Raw genomic sequence first — 15,762 nt, 5'->3', positions numbered from 1 at the left:
GAGGGCAAAAGGTGGCCTCACATATTGAATTTTTTTTTTTCTTTCTGAGTCAGAGTCTGAACAATAGATTTTTTTTTTAATCCTGTTTTTAGGTTTTAGATATTTTAATTCTGTTTTCATATGTTCCAACTTCAGATTTTTTTCACTTGTCTTTCTTAAGAATGCCTAAAGTATGAGCTTTATCAAACATGGTCTCCTGGCCTTTGCATCTTTACTAAAAGTGTTGCAGGAGTAGAGGTTTAAAACAGCTTACATGCTGTTTCTGTGGCAGAAAACGTGCATAACTACATTGGAATGCACTTCACATTCAGTGCTTTGCAAAGACAACTGGCCAGGAGTGGGCTGGTAGTGAAGAATGTAGAGGTGATGCCCAGTTATTTTTAATTCGGTATGTATCCTAGATAATGAAAAGGTTAAGAAGTAGCTGTTACTGAATTGTTGATATTGATGGCATAATGATGGGGATTTCTTATGATTTGAGGTGATTTAGGTCTTGTAGTTAGACAACATCCCATATACAAATATGTAAGGAAAAGCAATTGCCAGATAAACCCAGGAGGGTGTTGAAACTCTGAGACTTAAATCTAGCTTTTTTCTTACATTTTGTGGAATTCACCAGTATTATTTGAAATGCAGATGTTCTTTATGCACAAAACCATGAGAGCTTCTTAGAAAATATTGGAAACAGTTAATATTTTATGAGATTTGGAAATAAAATCCATCAGTGCCATCTCTTCCAGTAATGCTTACAGCAGTTATAAACAGAAGGTTAAAAAACCAAAACGTGAGGAAGATATTCGCACCAGGACTTTGCAGCTGTGTCTAGGAACTGTTGGATATATGATCATATAGACAATCTGCAGCCTTTATGGACACCTCACATTTGACTGTTATTTGTAGCACTCTGTTCTGATCAAATTTGAAGATAATGCATTCAGGTACAGCAGTAACTCTACAGCAGTGTCTGTGTGATGCAGTCTGGTGAACACCTCTAGCCAGAGAGGTTTGAATCATTCCTCTTCCTTTTGCCTTTCCTTCACTGCCTTGTTCTGTGAATTCAAGACATGATGCTACAAGTAACTGAAGTATTTTGGAAGAGGTAAAATTGGAAAGAGATTGTCCTTACAGCTAGGCTAATATCACAGAGAAAAACTGCATGTAAATTTGACAAAAATGTGAATTTGTTCTGAGTGGAGGTTGTGAATGTAGGAGGCGTGCAAACAATAGTGGTCATGAGACAGCGCATCTAAATGCAGATTTCAGAATGGTTGCAGGATGGCAACCATCACTTCCAAAATAGCTAATATTTGAGTTAAAAATGTGCTTTTGACATCTGTGGATTTTGAGTTGGGAAATGGAAACAGATTAGAAAGTTATCAGACAGTAGCCAAACAAAAGTAACACAGCATTTAAGTAGAACAAGCTCCTCGCAAACAGATTAATAATTATTTGTGGAGATTATTCACCAGATAACTTCAAATATACTAGAGGAAAGGATGATCTGTTCCTGGTAGGTTGTGGCCAGTGTAGGTTTCATGTATATGTTTGACTCCTCGCAGATGAATTCATTGTGATACGAGATTGAGCCTATTAGGAAATTGGCTACATAAGTAAAAGTTCACACTCCATTTCCTCTCAGGTTGCTAAGCACAACAGTTATTGACCTCAGTGATAAGGCAAACATATAAATTAATAAATGTCCTATTAATGAGTACACTAAACATGAAAATGTCTGAACTGGAGAAATACCAACTGTGCCTGTTACCAACTGGGCATGTTTCATGTTGCTTAAACAACCCATGTAATAGGATAAGAGTCAAAGGTTGTAGCACACATAACGATGAGAATTTAGTTTTGTCTTGAATCTACCTTTCTATGTCAATAAAGAATCTTTCAGAAAAGTAGTGATGATACAGACATTTAAAAGCAGTATGATTCAGAGTGTGAGCACATTTGTATATAGGTTTATATGTACAAAACCATCCCAGTGACTATAATTTCTTAATTTAAAATGAAGAAGGGTAGCCAACTGTAACAAAACTAAAAATTCTTCAAATTGGGCAAATTTTGACTGTTTCATCCTGAATTTTTAATCCGACCTTGTCTTTTTCACATGAAGCATCCTTGATTGGAAATGAAAATCTGCTGTCTCCAGTTTCCAAGGTTTGAGAGTTTTCTCTTCACGTTTGTAAGCTATCTGCAGCCTAGACATCCACCAATTTCTGCTCCATTGCCTCTTGAATACGAGTGGTGTTGTAAAAATAAAAAGCCATAAATTTGACTTGAAATTTTACCCTGCGTGCATCAGTTTTGCATTGCTTATTCTGTAAGATGCTTACTGTAAATTAAATTAAATGTAGTCCAGCAGCAAATGTGTTAAATTTTAGGGGCGTGGGGATGCTGCAGCAGAATACATGTTACAGAAAGTAACAAGCCTGCTGCCAAATGCAGCTCTCACTGCAGAGTCCCTGGAACACAGTCCTCAGGCACCCTAGTCTTCATTAAATAAACACAACCTTTTGTTATTGTGATATGTGGCTGGTATTTTTATGCACAGTGTAAAACACAGCCTAGTGTGGATCTCTGGTGTAAGTATGTGTGCCTGCAAGGGCAGCAAGAGAAACTGGAGAATGATGGAGTTAAAATGCTCTGGGATCAGAGTTGAGCAGAGCCATATCTGACTGCATCAGTCCCAGTCAGCTGTACTTCACACACACATTGGGCTAAAGATTTCCAAAAGCCCACAAGTGGTTGGATGTTCTTTCCCCAGTTTGAAAACAGTCTTAGTTGGATACTGATTGTCCTCGATGGCTTTGCTTTGAAAGCTTTTCTGAGATGACTAAACTGAACACTAAAGAAAGGAGGCTTGAGTGCTGTGGTCATGCAAGGCATCATCAGAGGAGGAAGGAGAACAGGTCTGAAGGCTTAAGATGCCTCTTACCTCTGCTGCAGCACCAGCTGCAGAGGTGCATCAGCCTCTGCTGAGCAGGGCGCTTGGACGTCACCCTCACCTGGGCAAGCAGAGGGCCAGCCAGCCACAGGACAGAGTTACTGCATACAGGTCTTTGATGTTTGGAATTCTAAGCTTAAATAGAACATTGCGAGCCTGAAACACGTTAACAACTCTACAAACCCTGCAATACTGCACATATGCAGAGTTAAAGTAACATGTCATCCAAAAAACCATTTGTTCTCAATGTGATTTTCTAGGTGAACAGCACCATCCTGCAAGTAAAATAATGTACTTACTGTGTCTTTCCTTTCAAAAATAAGAGAGCATAAGCCTTTTAGAAGGAAAGACTATAAGTGCTCAGCAACAAAGACTTTTTAATAAATATCCACTGATTACAAGTGTAATTGGAAGAGGAGTCTGATTGTCCTGCCTTGCACAGCCATTTATCTCTAGAAAAAACCGAAGTGAAATTTGGATGTAAAATGTTGATTTAGTGGTTTTGTGCTTATATAGCAGAGGCTCAGATGATCCTGGAAGATCTGATCTGAGACAGAAGCCAGACAGGGTTCTCTAGGTTCTGATAGTACCAGTCAACTGGATCTGAGGGAGTCTCTTAAATTCTGTGGCTATATTTTACCCACCAGTGAGCCTTAACTTTCTTCACAGAGGCAATATAAAATGAATTAATATTTTATAATGTGCTTTGAAATCCTCAGATAAAAGGCACTCCAACACTGCAAAATATTTCATGGACAGAACCATCTGAGGTGCGATCTGCCTCCTTTTATGTAACTTCTTTAAAAAATCAGAAACTAATTGGACTCTGAGATGAAATAGTGCCATGAAACAAGATGGACCCACAGTTCTCAAACATGCCTATGATCTGCACCATCCCAGGAAGCTGAATTGGTCAGGTAATTCTACTAAGAAGACTTGGAAATAACCATGAAAGCCAGGGTTAATTGTATTTAGTTTGACCAAGCTGATATTTTGTGGTCTTAGCACTGAGCACATGAATATTCTCTCCAGAAGGCTCACTTTGAATGGAGCCTAGTGATTTTTTGTATAAAGCTCATCACCCTATTTGTACATGAAAACACAGTGTATTTTGAGGACCGACTTTCCTTCCTTGGGAAGATAAATATTTCCATTCTTGCTCTGCATCTTGGGATCTTCCAGAGATAGGTAACATCAACTTTGATGAAGAGCTGCAGAACAATCACCTCACTAGAGAAAACACATCCTCCACTTAGTCAGCCCCTACTTAGAGCTACTTCTGCACAGAAGAGGCATAGGAAGTGCAAAACACCCTGGAGCTTCATCAGACTGCAGATCACCAGATGAGACCTCTGAGAAAGCTCGCCTCTTAAATATGAAGAACTCTCCAGACAGCAGAAGTAAGGTGGTGTTTTCCCACGTTTTCCTGAACAGTCTGTTGGGACTGCTTTTCAATAGCTACTATTTTTATAATTAACAAATACTTTAGAAGGTTTGTGAAGTATTGATGGCTGCCCAGTCTTGTTTGCCAAGTACACTCATTTTAATTTGACCAAATCTTAAGAAATGTTGAGTATTTGCGTCTTTGCTGACACATCTTGTCTTGAAACCTGGTAAATATGCTGAGTATTTTCATAGCCACAGAAAAAATCAGAAGGAGCAACAGGTGATGAGGTCACCGTCCACAGAATCTTGTGAAACGTGGTTCTTTGCTTATAGTGATATACATCTTTTTTACCTGTTTCATACTCATTCATTATGATGTGTTCTCTCCTGGATCCACTTGCATAAAAGTCTTGTTAATTAATACCAGGTGGACTTTTGTGCTTTGACAGAATGGTAACTCTATTGCTGAAAAAAGACCCTACCATAAAAAGTTGCTACATGCAGGCAGTATCCAGTTGTGACATGCTAAATTTTATTTAATGTGTGTAGGTATGGACATATTTTGTTTCATGCCTCAAAAAGAAGTTGTTAAACTGTGTTAAGAAAGCTGTAGAGTATGTGACTACAGGCATTGGAATATCATTGGTAAATCCATGGGGTATCCTCATTTTGGCTGCTGGGTTGAATTTTGGTCTCCCGAAACGGCAAGAACAGAAAGGCTATGGAGAGGGTGGTAAAAAGTGCTAAAGGCATGGATGAAAATCGACCCAGAATAGTGGCTGGACCTGAAGGAGAATAAAGGAGGGATAATGTGGACCAAATACAGAATTGGTTCGGAGAGCGTAAATTATCCTTTCCCCTCAGACAGTGCGAAGAGAACCAAGCAGACCGTGATAAGGCAGTGCGGTGCAGTAGCCCCGGACCGACATGCACGGCCGGGGCCGGGAGCCCGGCTTGCTCCGGGGAGCCCTGGCGCACCGGCAGGAACGGGAGCGGGAGCAGTGTCCGCAGCCGCATTACGGTCCCGGCTCCCTGCGTGCTCCGCCGGAGCCGGACCGCGGAGCCGGCGCCGTCCGGGGGCTCCGCAGCGCCCCGAGCCGCGGTGTACGGGCGCCTCCCCCCGCCTCGACCCGGGGGGCGGCCCCGGGAGCCCTGGGGGCGGACGGGGGGGGCCGTGCCGGTGACGTCGGGTTTGCAGCAGCCCCGAGCGGCAGCGGGCGGGCGGGCGAGCCCGAGCCCCAGCCCCCGCCGCCCGGTGCTGCGGCAGAGGGCGGCGGGCCGGGAGCCGTGCCGGGGGAGCGCCGCCGAGGAGGGCTCCGGCGGCGCCAGGATGTAGGCGCGGGGCGGCGGGGAGCTGCCGCCGGCGACGGGCTCGCCATGAAGAAGCATTCGGCCAGGGTGGCCCCGCTCAGCGCCTGCAACAGCCCCGTCCTCACCCTCACCAAAGTGGAAGGTAAACGACGAGGTTGGGAGCGGGACGGGGGTGGCTCAGGGAGACCGGGTACCGCGACGGGGGATGCTCTGGGGAGACCGAGTGCGGTGCTGGGGCGCTGCCCGGCGGCGGGGACTGCGCGACTCGTGGGCGGGCGGTGGGGACCCACGGGGCGCGCATCTACTGCACGGCCGGGCATCGCCAGCGCCTACTCCTCTACCCCCGCTCAGCTCCGGGTCTTTCCTCACCCGTGCTCCAGAGGCAGAGCTTCTCTCCGGAGCTCCCCTCGGGACCCGGGAGCAGCCTCCGAGCCCCTAGGCAAGTACCTGCCGTGCAGGACCCTTGGCAGGCGGGAGGGAGGATGCTGGACGGATTTGCTCTGCCGATGAGAGAAACATAGCCCCGTGTTCCAACCGTCTGTCCTCTCCTATAGTTGCCAATCCACCAGCATGGTAGCCGTGGGGTTGGGGTCTTATGGCTAGGGCAGACATTTGGAGTCCAACAGCAGTGGGGGAGGGGGTGACAGACCTTGAGGAACCATAGGGACCTTTGGAGACTTTCAAGGATCATGGCAGGGAACCTTGAAAAGGGCACTGATGTGCTCAGGAGGGTTCCACGGAGAAATCTGAAGCTCTGGGTGTACCCATTGGGGAGATTTGGGGTGAGGAGCTGTGATCTTGGGTAGAAACCTGTAAGCCATGTCCTGGAGGAGCACAGCAGGTGAGATTGGGAGTGATGTGAAGGCAGGGTGCAGGTTGCGAAGAGGACCCCATCTGAGGGATGGATGTAGAGCTCAGTTCCTGAAGGAAGAGCAAAGGGAAAGCCACTGGTTTGGGGGATCTCCTGAGGGGTGTCGTAGTTGGTTGAAAGAATGGAGTTGGAATGGAGGGAGGATAGGCAGAAAAGGGATGAGCAAGATGAGGCAAAGAGGAAGAACAGCTCAAAAAAGGGAATGATAGAACAGTAGGAGGCAAAATGTGAATGACACTCCCTGAAAGCTCATGAAAAAGAAAAAATAATATTGAAAAGCTGAAGAACAAAGAAAAGCAAAGAAAAAATGGTAGCAAAAGCTCTGTGGAGGAGAAAGTGAGAACATGCACAGGAGGGGAAAAGGAACTAAAATCAGCAAGTAAAAGTGGAATATCGGGTACCTGAATGTTGTTATTTCAGTTTGCAGAGAATACAGCTGTTGCATTCCCACGACATAAAAATCACCTACTGTAGAGATAGGAAAAGGTATCTCAGTTTTCTGATGGAAAGAAGAGCAGCCCTGATCTTCATTACACTATAATTAGAATTTAAAAAAGCTCTTGGAGTTGGCCCCGTGCACAGTAGAGTGTTCCTCTCAGGGTTTGCATTGGAGGCTCCTCTGGGCAAGGAGCGTGTCTCCCTTTCTTGTGGTGCGCTGCAAATGCTTTATGAATCATAAATAATAATAACCCACTGGGTTCCAGCTTTGAAATGTGGGTCATCTCATTCCTCTTTTACCAGTTCAGATACAGTTTATTACCTACCTTATATAGAAACAGAAGCAGAGCAATCTTTCACCGTGCTATAAAATTGAATCCTTTCAAGCATTTCCTTGTCTGCTCTGCATACCAACTCTCAGATACCCTATGGCCACCCACCAGGGACTTTGTTGACCTAGTTAGACTTTTCCTTCTTTACTTCAGTTTCCTTTTTTCTTCGTCATCAGTGGCAAAAATCTAAATTGCCTTGATGGTGTCTGATAGGACCTGGAGTTTCTTTCCTTCTCTTTAATGAAACAGACTGACTTTGTTGAGAGCTTCCTTTTCCAAATCAATTGACAACATTTCCTTTCAGACTAATATTGACTAATTTTGTCAGCTGGTATTTAAAGCCATGTAAAAAAGCCTCAGTGTAGTTATAGGCAAAAATAAAGTGAGGCAGTGGGCATACTGTGGACTGCTGACTTCCCTTGGTCTGGCTGCAGTACCTCTGGCAAAGATTTGCCTTTCTAAAGTTCTCTGGTAGCCCAAGCCCATTGCAAGAGCATAGACATTGCTGCAAGAGCAAGACAGCAAGAACTTTCCTCTGCTTTGTAGTTATGATTATTTTCTCCCCTATCAACCGCCATCAAAGCATTTCAAGGATCTCTGGCAGAACCACTAGGAATATGTTTCATTCTAGGATGGTTAGCCAAGAGGAGCCTTTCATTGATATGCATAGCTGTAAAGCCCTCCAGCATTCCCTCTATTTTCCTGCTGGTGCAGTAGCTTCTTTGCTTTAAAAGGAAGATAAGGACTTAGTGCACCTTCAGAAGCGTGACTGCCATTTCGAATTATTTCAGAGATTGAATCATCAGTATGCTCGGAGCCTGCTGTACCAGCACTTTTCAAGACAACTGTATCTACATGCATTGCTCAGGCAAGCAGTGTGTTTTCTGTGTTTTCTGTGCCTGGTACCATTGCACATGCTCCATATTTTGAGAAATGTAGGCTTGGTGCCTGATCTGTGCTTTTTCGTCTTTCTGTTGTTATTTTTCTTGCCAATTTCTACCCATGCTGCAGTGGCCATTCCTCTCAGACCAGCCAATTGACTGTTTTCACCCTATTCGTACATGAAAGCACAGGGTACTTTGAGGACTGACTTCCCCTCCTTGGGAAGGTAAATATTTCCATTCTTGCTCTGCATCTCAGAGCAGGTAACATCATCAGAGATAGGTAACATCAACTTTGATGAAGAGCTGCAGAACAATCACCTCACCAGGGAAAACATGTCCTCGCTTAGTTAGCCCCTACTTAGAGCTACTTATTCCCATGCTTTCAGCACCAAGGATATAGCACATTTCCTCTGCACTGTTCTGTCAGGAATATTGAATATTGGTGATATTCAAAGTTGTTTATAAGGCAAATGACACCTCTCTGCTATCAGTTATTATGCATAAATGTATCAGCTGAGTTGCCATGGAACCAGATTCTGCCACATGTTCAGCTGGAGTAACCATCACTGGAGTTGCAGGGAATTTGAGAAACAAATTTGGCCTTTAATATATTTGCATGCCTGCAGGGAATTTATCGCAAGCGTATCAAGACTGTAATTACTTTAATAATAAATCTTTTTCACTTCTTTAGCAAGCACAAACTGAAGATCCCAAGCACAGCAAAAACTTTCATGACTGGCAGTCTGCTTCCTTAAGAGATGAGATTCTTATTATTCTTGTTTTGTAAATGGAGCAGCCCAGAAACTGCAGAATGAAGCAACTTGCCTAAAAACGAGTAGCATATATTTTCACAAAGCTGGCAAGAAAAGACCTACAGCAGATAGGAATGGAGCCCCAAAATTCCCACATATGTTTTCTGGCCACAGGTGAACCCTGTCATGAATGCAGATAGAGGTGGGAGAAGCCTTCTTTTTGAAATCAGTGACTTCAGGTTCCTTCTAAAGCATCCTTTTTGGGAAATATGCTCAAATGATGCATAAATATATCTCTGGATAAAACTGTGTAACTATTAGCTGGTGGCATCAAAAGGTTTTGGTAGTCAGGCAACATTTGTTTGTACTTTGACTGAGCACTAGGGCAGACCCTCTGAAAATCTCACCCCAGACTTCACGTCTGTAGAAGCAAGATTTGTGCCCACTGGTCTTTTTCGCATGAAAGCCGTACATTATAGACATATGCAGTGCTTGTGTGTTCTAGAAAACAGAAGCAGGTGGAGAGCAGGAGAGGCCAGTGGTTTGGTGACTCAGCCAGGGCTGTTGGTTTGTGTGTGCTTCCCCACTGAAGCGGCCTTGGAGGAATGCATGCTGGCTTCTGCATGAAGTATTTAACTTGGAAAATGTTCACTTTTGTTCAGGCTGTCTTTTTGCACAGAAGACGTTCTTCAATGTGAACATTCACAATCAGGGCAGAGACCATCAAACCCACCTTGTTCTTGCTCCATAGCTATGGTAGCAGCTTTCTCCTGCTCCTGACTGGAACTGGATGAAGGTGATGGTAACAAGTTTGTGTGCAGCTACAGGAATGAATGAGGGTGTAGGTTTGCTGTGTGTCTGCTTCTCTGTGGTACCTGCCAACATGCACTCTGTTACTACAGGGTAAAGATAATGTGAGTTACTCCCCTGATGGAAAAGAGATACCCTCTTCCATGCTTACTGTGGGTACTGAGTGTTAAATGCACATGGGCAGTAATCACACTCTGGCTTTGGCCCAGGGCAACTTTTGCCCAATTTTCATATTCTTTGCAGTATTTTCAGTTAGCACAACAGCGTATTTAAGCAGATATCCAAGATCTTGTTCCAAGGCGTGAGGAGTTTCTTGTTACATAACACCTGGCTCCCTTCCCAAATGGCACCATGCTTTCTTAGACATTAAACAGCCTCAAAATGAGCTCCTCTTAGCTGTGCTAGGCTTTCTCACTGGGGAGTCCCTCCAGCTCATCTTTTATCATGTCCCACTGGTTATTTTGCCTGCCATCTCGCCTGTGCAAATATAAGCTATAGGTTTGGAGGTGACTCATTACTTCTACACTGTGTGTCCCTGCCTCAAATGATACAAAAATAAAATGAGACCATTTTGATGTTACTAAACTAATGCCAGAGCAGGAGTTTTAATGCATCATGAAGCAGAAAGATAAGTTATTAAAGATTTATGTAAGCTTCCTTACGTTAGTGGCTGAAATGAACCAATATGTAAACACTGTGGACAAACCATAGTTTCATTTACAGTGACAGAGCTTAAGAATGACAGCATCCATTGGATCATCTTCTCAGACCTCTTGTAGATTACAGACCATTACATTTCACCCACTTATCCCTAAATGAAGTAAGGTGCATTTGTAGTCATCTTAAACCAATTTAGGCATTTGCTCACAAAAAATAAGCAGATTACTAATCCATCTATTTAATTATAGATTTCTCCCACGAGAAGCTGGAACAAGAACCAGTAGAAAATAAATATTAAGTCACCAGAATTCATTATTCACTGTCTCCTGATTTCATTTTGTAATTCTTGTGAAAGAAATTTGTCCCTCTTTCCTAATGGCTGACAATTGTAAACAGTAGGATTTGTAGCATAGAAGCAGCTCAGTGTAAGAGCTGGACTTCAGAAAAGACTAGTAGTTCAATATACAAGTCTGTGTTAGCTGAACATGTATTCCCCAGCACTTTTCCAGCAACAAGGCTCATATATAGGATTATTTATGTTGTTGCTTTCCTAGCACATTGTACTCAGTATAGCACATTCACTTATACAGTAAGCAGCTCGTTGCACTTGGCTGGAGTACCATTGCCAACCTTTAGTCACAGCCCAGTTAATCTTTGTTAATTATAAACCATGAGATGCCACTGCAGACCTGGATAGCATCCTGCGGAAGCAGGAATTTGGCCAATAAAAGAGTAGATTTACTTTGTAGTCTTCACTGAGTTTTGCTGACAGCCACTGCGGCATAAGATCAAAGGCAACAGAAAACAAGGTGTTTTTAGCAGTGCAGAGCTGGCTTGCTTTTAGGCAGAGCTGTCCACCAAATGTATAGGCAACACGTATTGGAGAACCCAGGTGCCACCTCCCATGTTAGCTGCCCAGTTCCAGAAACATGGATCCACTCTACCTGAACATAATGCAGGGGTACCCAGCCTGGAAATTTTTTAAGTCCTACTCAAGACATGAATTTTGACATGGGATCTAGCACCCTTTGGTTATATAGAAGTTATATGTTGACTCTTCTGGAAGTAATAGGTTCCATTTTGTTCAGTATCACTTTTTCTGGCCCCAAGCATCCTCAATTAAAGAAAAAACCAAACAAGCATAAGCCTCATAAGCCTTGCAACTCAGTCATAGAGAGTACAGAAGTGAGGAAGTAAGAGCTAGAAGTGGCTTTTCCACAATTGCCTCAAATTCCATAGTGCAACTCTCAGCATGGATAATGTTGTAAGTGTGGTTGAAAAAGTCATGAGTCTGTTTTCTGTAGCTGATTGAAACAAGTGAAGAATAGTGGGTTGCTAAAGCCTATCTCATTAAAAACAGGAAGAGACAAGTATCAGAGAGAAAATAGAAACTAGAATTTTTGCATGTAATGTATTTTTGCTCACAGTTATACTGAGTACCTCAGTGCCCACGTGGGTCTAGCCAAACCTAGGGTTTTTTTAAAGGAGACTCAGCTTTTGATGAGTTTGCTGCTGAGACCTAAGAAGACATCTCTTCTTTCTTCCAGTAGATCTTTGAGCATGTGGGGACTTCTGTGGATATATGTGCATTACTCTAACCACTGTGAGCACACACAAGTCTATGTCATGTCCACACTAATATCTGGTTATTGGTTGACAGAGAACAGGTGCTCCAACTATCTTGTTCTGAACTTAAGACCTAAGAAATGCATTGTGTTTAAGGTTCAATAGCAGGTTAATCCTTTAGCTTCTAGGAGAATAATCAATTGGAGTTAGAATTCAATATGCAAGAAACCAGTGGGTTACAGCAGTCTTCTGTCTAAAACTGTGCTTACTTGAAAGACAAGCAACTCTGAATTTTTGAAAGTTACATAGGGAAGAAAGAACATTGTCCTGTTTTTGATAAAATGCAGTTAGCATAGGCTTCACTGTTAGTTTGAATTCACTTACTTCCCTGTATATATGCACTGATGTAAATGTGCTCTTTATATTAGTGTAAGTAGTTGAATTCCCTTGGAGACAAAACTATTACTCAGGAAAGACATGTAGCACTCAAATGCCTAGATAATTAATACAGTAGTTTCCTGCAGAGAATCCAGCCTGGTTTTTTATCATTTCTTAACTCTTTGTTTAGTCTGAAATTTGAACAGACTCTGATCAAAATTTTCACAGAATACAGTTTTTGGTCATATCTGATTTTTGTGCTAATAGAAGTTCTGCTTCCGTAACTCCTCACAGTAAGTGGCAAAACTCCCGGTGACATCGCCAGGTAACTCAGTGTACGACTCAGTCCGATTTTTATTCAAGAAAGGAATGCAGAATAATATGCATAAATGCATAACTTATAATCAGGATTATTCTTTCCATGCTTTTATGGTGGTTACTTTCCAGTCCCACAATGCTGATACTGTAGTAAGTACCCAGTATCTTCCATTTTCGCTAGGGACTCCAGTCATGAATTCTAATTAATCATAAAAAGGACAGTATTTAGGGGAACTCCCCACCTCACAAAATTCAAAGTAGAATATCATATTTTAATAAGGTCAATTCGAATGCAGCACTTGTAATAGAATTTCTAAGCAGGTGCCTCTGAAGATAAATTAAATGGATTAAAGTCCAAATTGCTGCAATATGAAGGTGATAATTTTTCAGCTCTCTCTGTATCACTGACAAGAAACTATAATATATATATTTGCAGAAAGCCTTGCTGGAGTATTTGACAGAGGAAGATAGGCATACATATGCTAGGGAGGAGAATTTGGCGTACCATCAGCAAACGTGCCAATTATTTAATTTCAACTCTTAGTAAGTTTAGGTATAATATTTAGCATAGGATAAAACAGGAATTATTGTATTATAACCGTTAGTGATAAAAAACATTGTATCTGTGAGTAATACTTTAGGATATAGGAGTACCTGTTACAAGAAACAGGCCTATTTGGTACAGTGCTATCGGACATATTTCCACAGACAGGAGGACAAGAGAATCATCTTGACTGCCAATGAACCAATAGTCCTATTTTCTGCCCTGCTGAAATTAAGGTGAGATGATCAGACAAGTTTGAATATCCTGCACAGATAATCATAGCACTTTACTTTTATAATTAGTTAATTTATACTATGAATTCCTGTAGCAAAAGAGGGTCTGAACTCAGAACACTTTTTTCTTGCTTTGAGGTCATGGTCATGCAGTTTTCCCCATTTTCAGATATCTACATCCCTTATTCTGTAGCCTCTACCAAATTCAGACCTTCTGACCTAATAGATTAATACCCTGGTTTTGTTCTTTAAAATAACTGTACTGTGGACTTCAAAACTATTTTCTGTATTGATTTAGTCTTAATTTAGTCATGCCATTTCATGATCAAATTAAGTCAAATTATTTTTGTCTGCTACTGTAAGAGCAAAATATTTAAAGAAAGTCCTTTAAACTTTCCCCAAATAGCATCTAAAAACGCATATGTGCAATGCTGTGTTGATGCAATATTCTCATTTAAAAACTGATTTAATAAAGTTTTATGGAGTTTTGTCATTTTTCCATTATGTTACATTAATTGATACTCATTAAAAAATATAATACTGATCTTTTGGACCTTCAGCCCTGACCATGGATGGAAAGTTAGTGAAATCTGAGCAAACCCAAAGTCATTGCAATGCTGAGTGTTGCAGTCCCACCCACCAGCCACCCACAGGGACTCACAGCTTTCCTGTAGGAATCCAAGAGCAGCTTTCTGAAAAATCACATACACAGCTGCCATATGAGGCCCAACCAGAGGTCTATTGGGTCTTCCCTCCAGCTTGGTGGAATTGATTGGGAACATGTATTTTCTAGCCTGAGATTCATCTGCGGAGTGTGGGTGTGCTGACAGCTGCAGTTTCCCCAGGTGTAGGGGAAAAAAATTCTCTTTTTTTCTGCTTTGTAACTAGTAATTTTTGGCAGTTATTTTGCTTTTTTGGCTGTTCTTGAAACACTGAGTTGACCTTTTCCATGGAGCAGCCTGTGAAGAGCTCAGGATCCCTGGTGGCAACGGCCAGAGCACATCACTGAGCATGCAGCATGTGGGTAGTTTGCTCCCACCTGCACCTCTCTGTCAGCACACTTCTCCGTCTGTTGATTTATGACCCAGTCACGTAGCCTGTCAAACCCCACAGCTGGCCATTGCCCTCACTGACCTGCCTAGCTTCACATCGTTAGGAAAATTTGTTTCCTCATGGCTCACCCCTTCGGTCAGGTCACCCGTGCTTAGTGGTGGAGAGTGCAGGTCTCACAGCAGACCTCTGCAGAGCTTCGTCTACTTCCCCTATTGCTGTATTTACTCCTCACTGGTTTCCTGTCTTGCACCGAGCCTTTTATCCACTCCAACACCACTTCTGTCTGCGTATTTTCTGTAAGGCCCTTTGGAGTGAGATTTTATCAGAAGCCTTTTAAAAATCTAAAAGGGTACCTGCATCTCCTTTATTGATATGCCTGTGGACCACCATCAGAGAACACTGGTGAGGCTGTAGGATAATCATCTAGTTTGCCCAGTACATAATGCCAAGCAGAGACCTGTGCTTTATTCCAAGATGCCCATCCCTAACTATTGCTCACTCTCTTTAGCGCTTACCAGTCTGTTTCAGAGCTGAGTTGGCAGCTAAGTGGCTGAAACTTTTCCTTCAAAAAGTGGAGGTGGAATGTGTGCTCCTCTTCAGTAGCTCAGTGCATAAAGCAGCCTTCTACCCTGCTGCTAGAAGGAAGTGCCCTAACGCACAGGCCCTCCGATGCCAGGGGAGCCCAGATATCAGCAAAGCTGGTCTGCTCAGAATAGAAGACATGCTTATTTATTGGGAAAGCATGAATTGAGGAGGTCATTTACCCAGAGGAGAAAAAGTGAGGCTCTAGGCCTTGTTCCAGTGACTACCTGATAAAGAATGAAAATATTTCTTGGAGGTGACCCCTAAAATGAGAGATGGAAACTTTCAGATGTGTCTTTGAATCCTGACAGGGTCTGTGTGTAAGAGAGGCACTTGGGTGTTAGGAGTCATGGTGCTTTGGGATGCCCAGGAACATATTCTTTGGCATCTGATGAGCTCTAGGGGGATTGGGAGAAGAATGCAGCTGGTATAAGCAGCTTTGGCAAAGCTAAAGCTAATTTGGAGAGGGAGGTAATGTCCCTTGATGCAGAAGTTAGGCTGTGCATGCTCTCATTACTGCTCTGTGCAAGAAGGTTGATACATGGGATTACTGGGTTCCAAAATGAAATATTAACAGTTCCTTAAAAACCGCTACCAGAATGACCTGTGAAAGGAGAGGTTATCATTGACAATGGCACAAAAAAGCTGCACTAGCAATTAGGTGATCTGCCAGCTGACAAGTGAGACCCTACAA

General features: G+C 42.7%; 1 protein-coding gene across 2 annotated transcripts in view; it reads left to right on the top strand.

Moving 5' to 3' along the window:
• The window catches only part of SLC35F3 (solute carrier family 35 member F3), a 172,220-nt gene that overhangs the window by 105,585 nt on the left and 50,873 nt on the right, over positions 1-15,762 (top strand). The window contains exon 1 of one of the 2 annotated variants that reach the window (XM_064648804.1): positions 5,557-5,789. The exons of the other annotated variant lie outside the window; for it this stretch is intronic. Within the exon in view, the coding sequence (XP_064504874.1) occupies positions 5,714-5,789 (76 nt within the window). The 5' untranslated portion in view covers positions 5,557-5,713. Of the gene's footprint in view, positions 1-5,556; positions 5,790-15,762 lie in introns of those variants that run through there. 2 annotated transcript variants of the gene reach the window in all.

This window comes from Pseudopipra pipra, chromosome 3, assembly GCF_036250125.1.
Source record: "Pseudopipra pipra isolate bDixPip1 chromosome 3, bDixPip1.hap1, whole genome shotgun sequence".
Lineage (NCBI taxonomy): Eukaryota > Metazoa > Chordata > Aves > Passeriformes > Pipridae > Pseudopipra > Pseudopipra pipra.
This window is presented reverse-complemented; position numbering and strand designations above follow the sequence as displayed.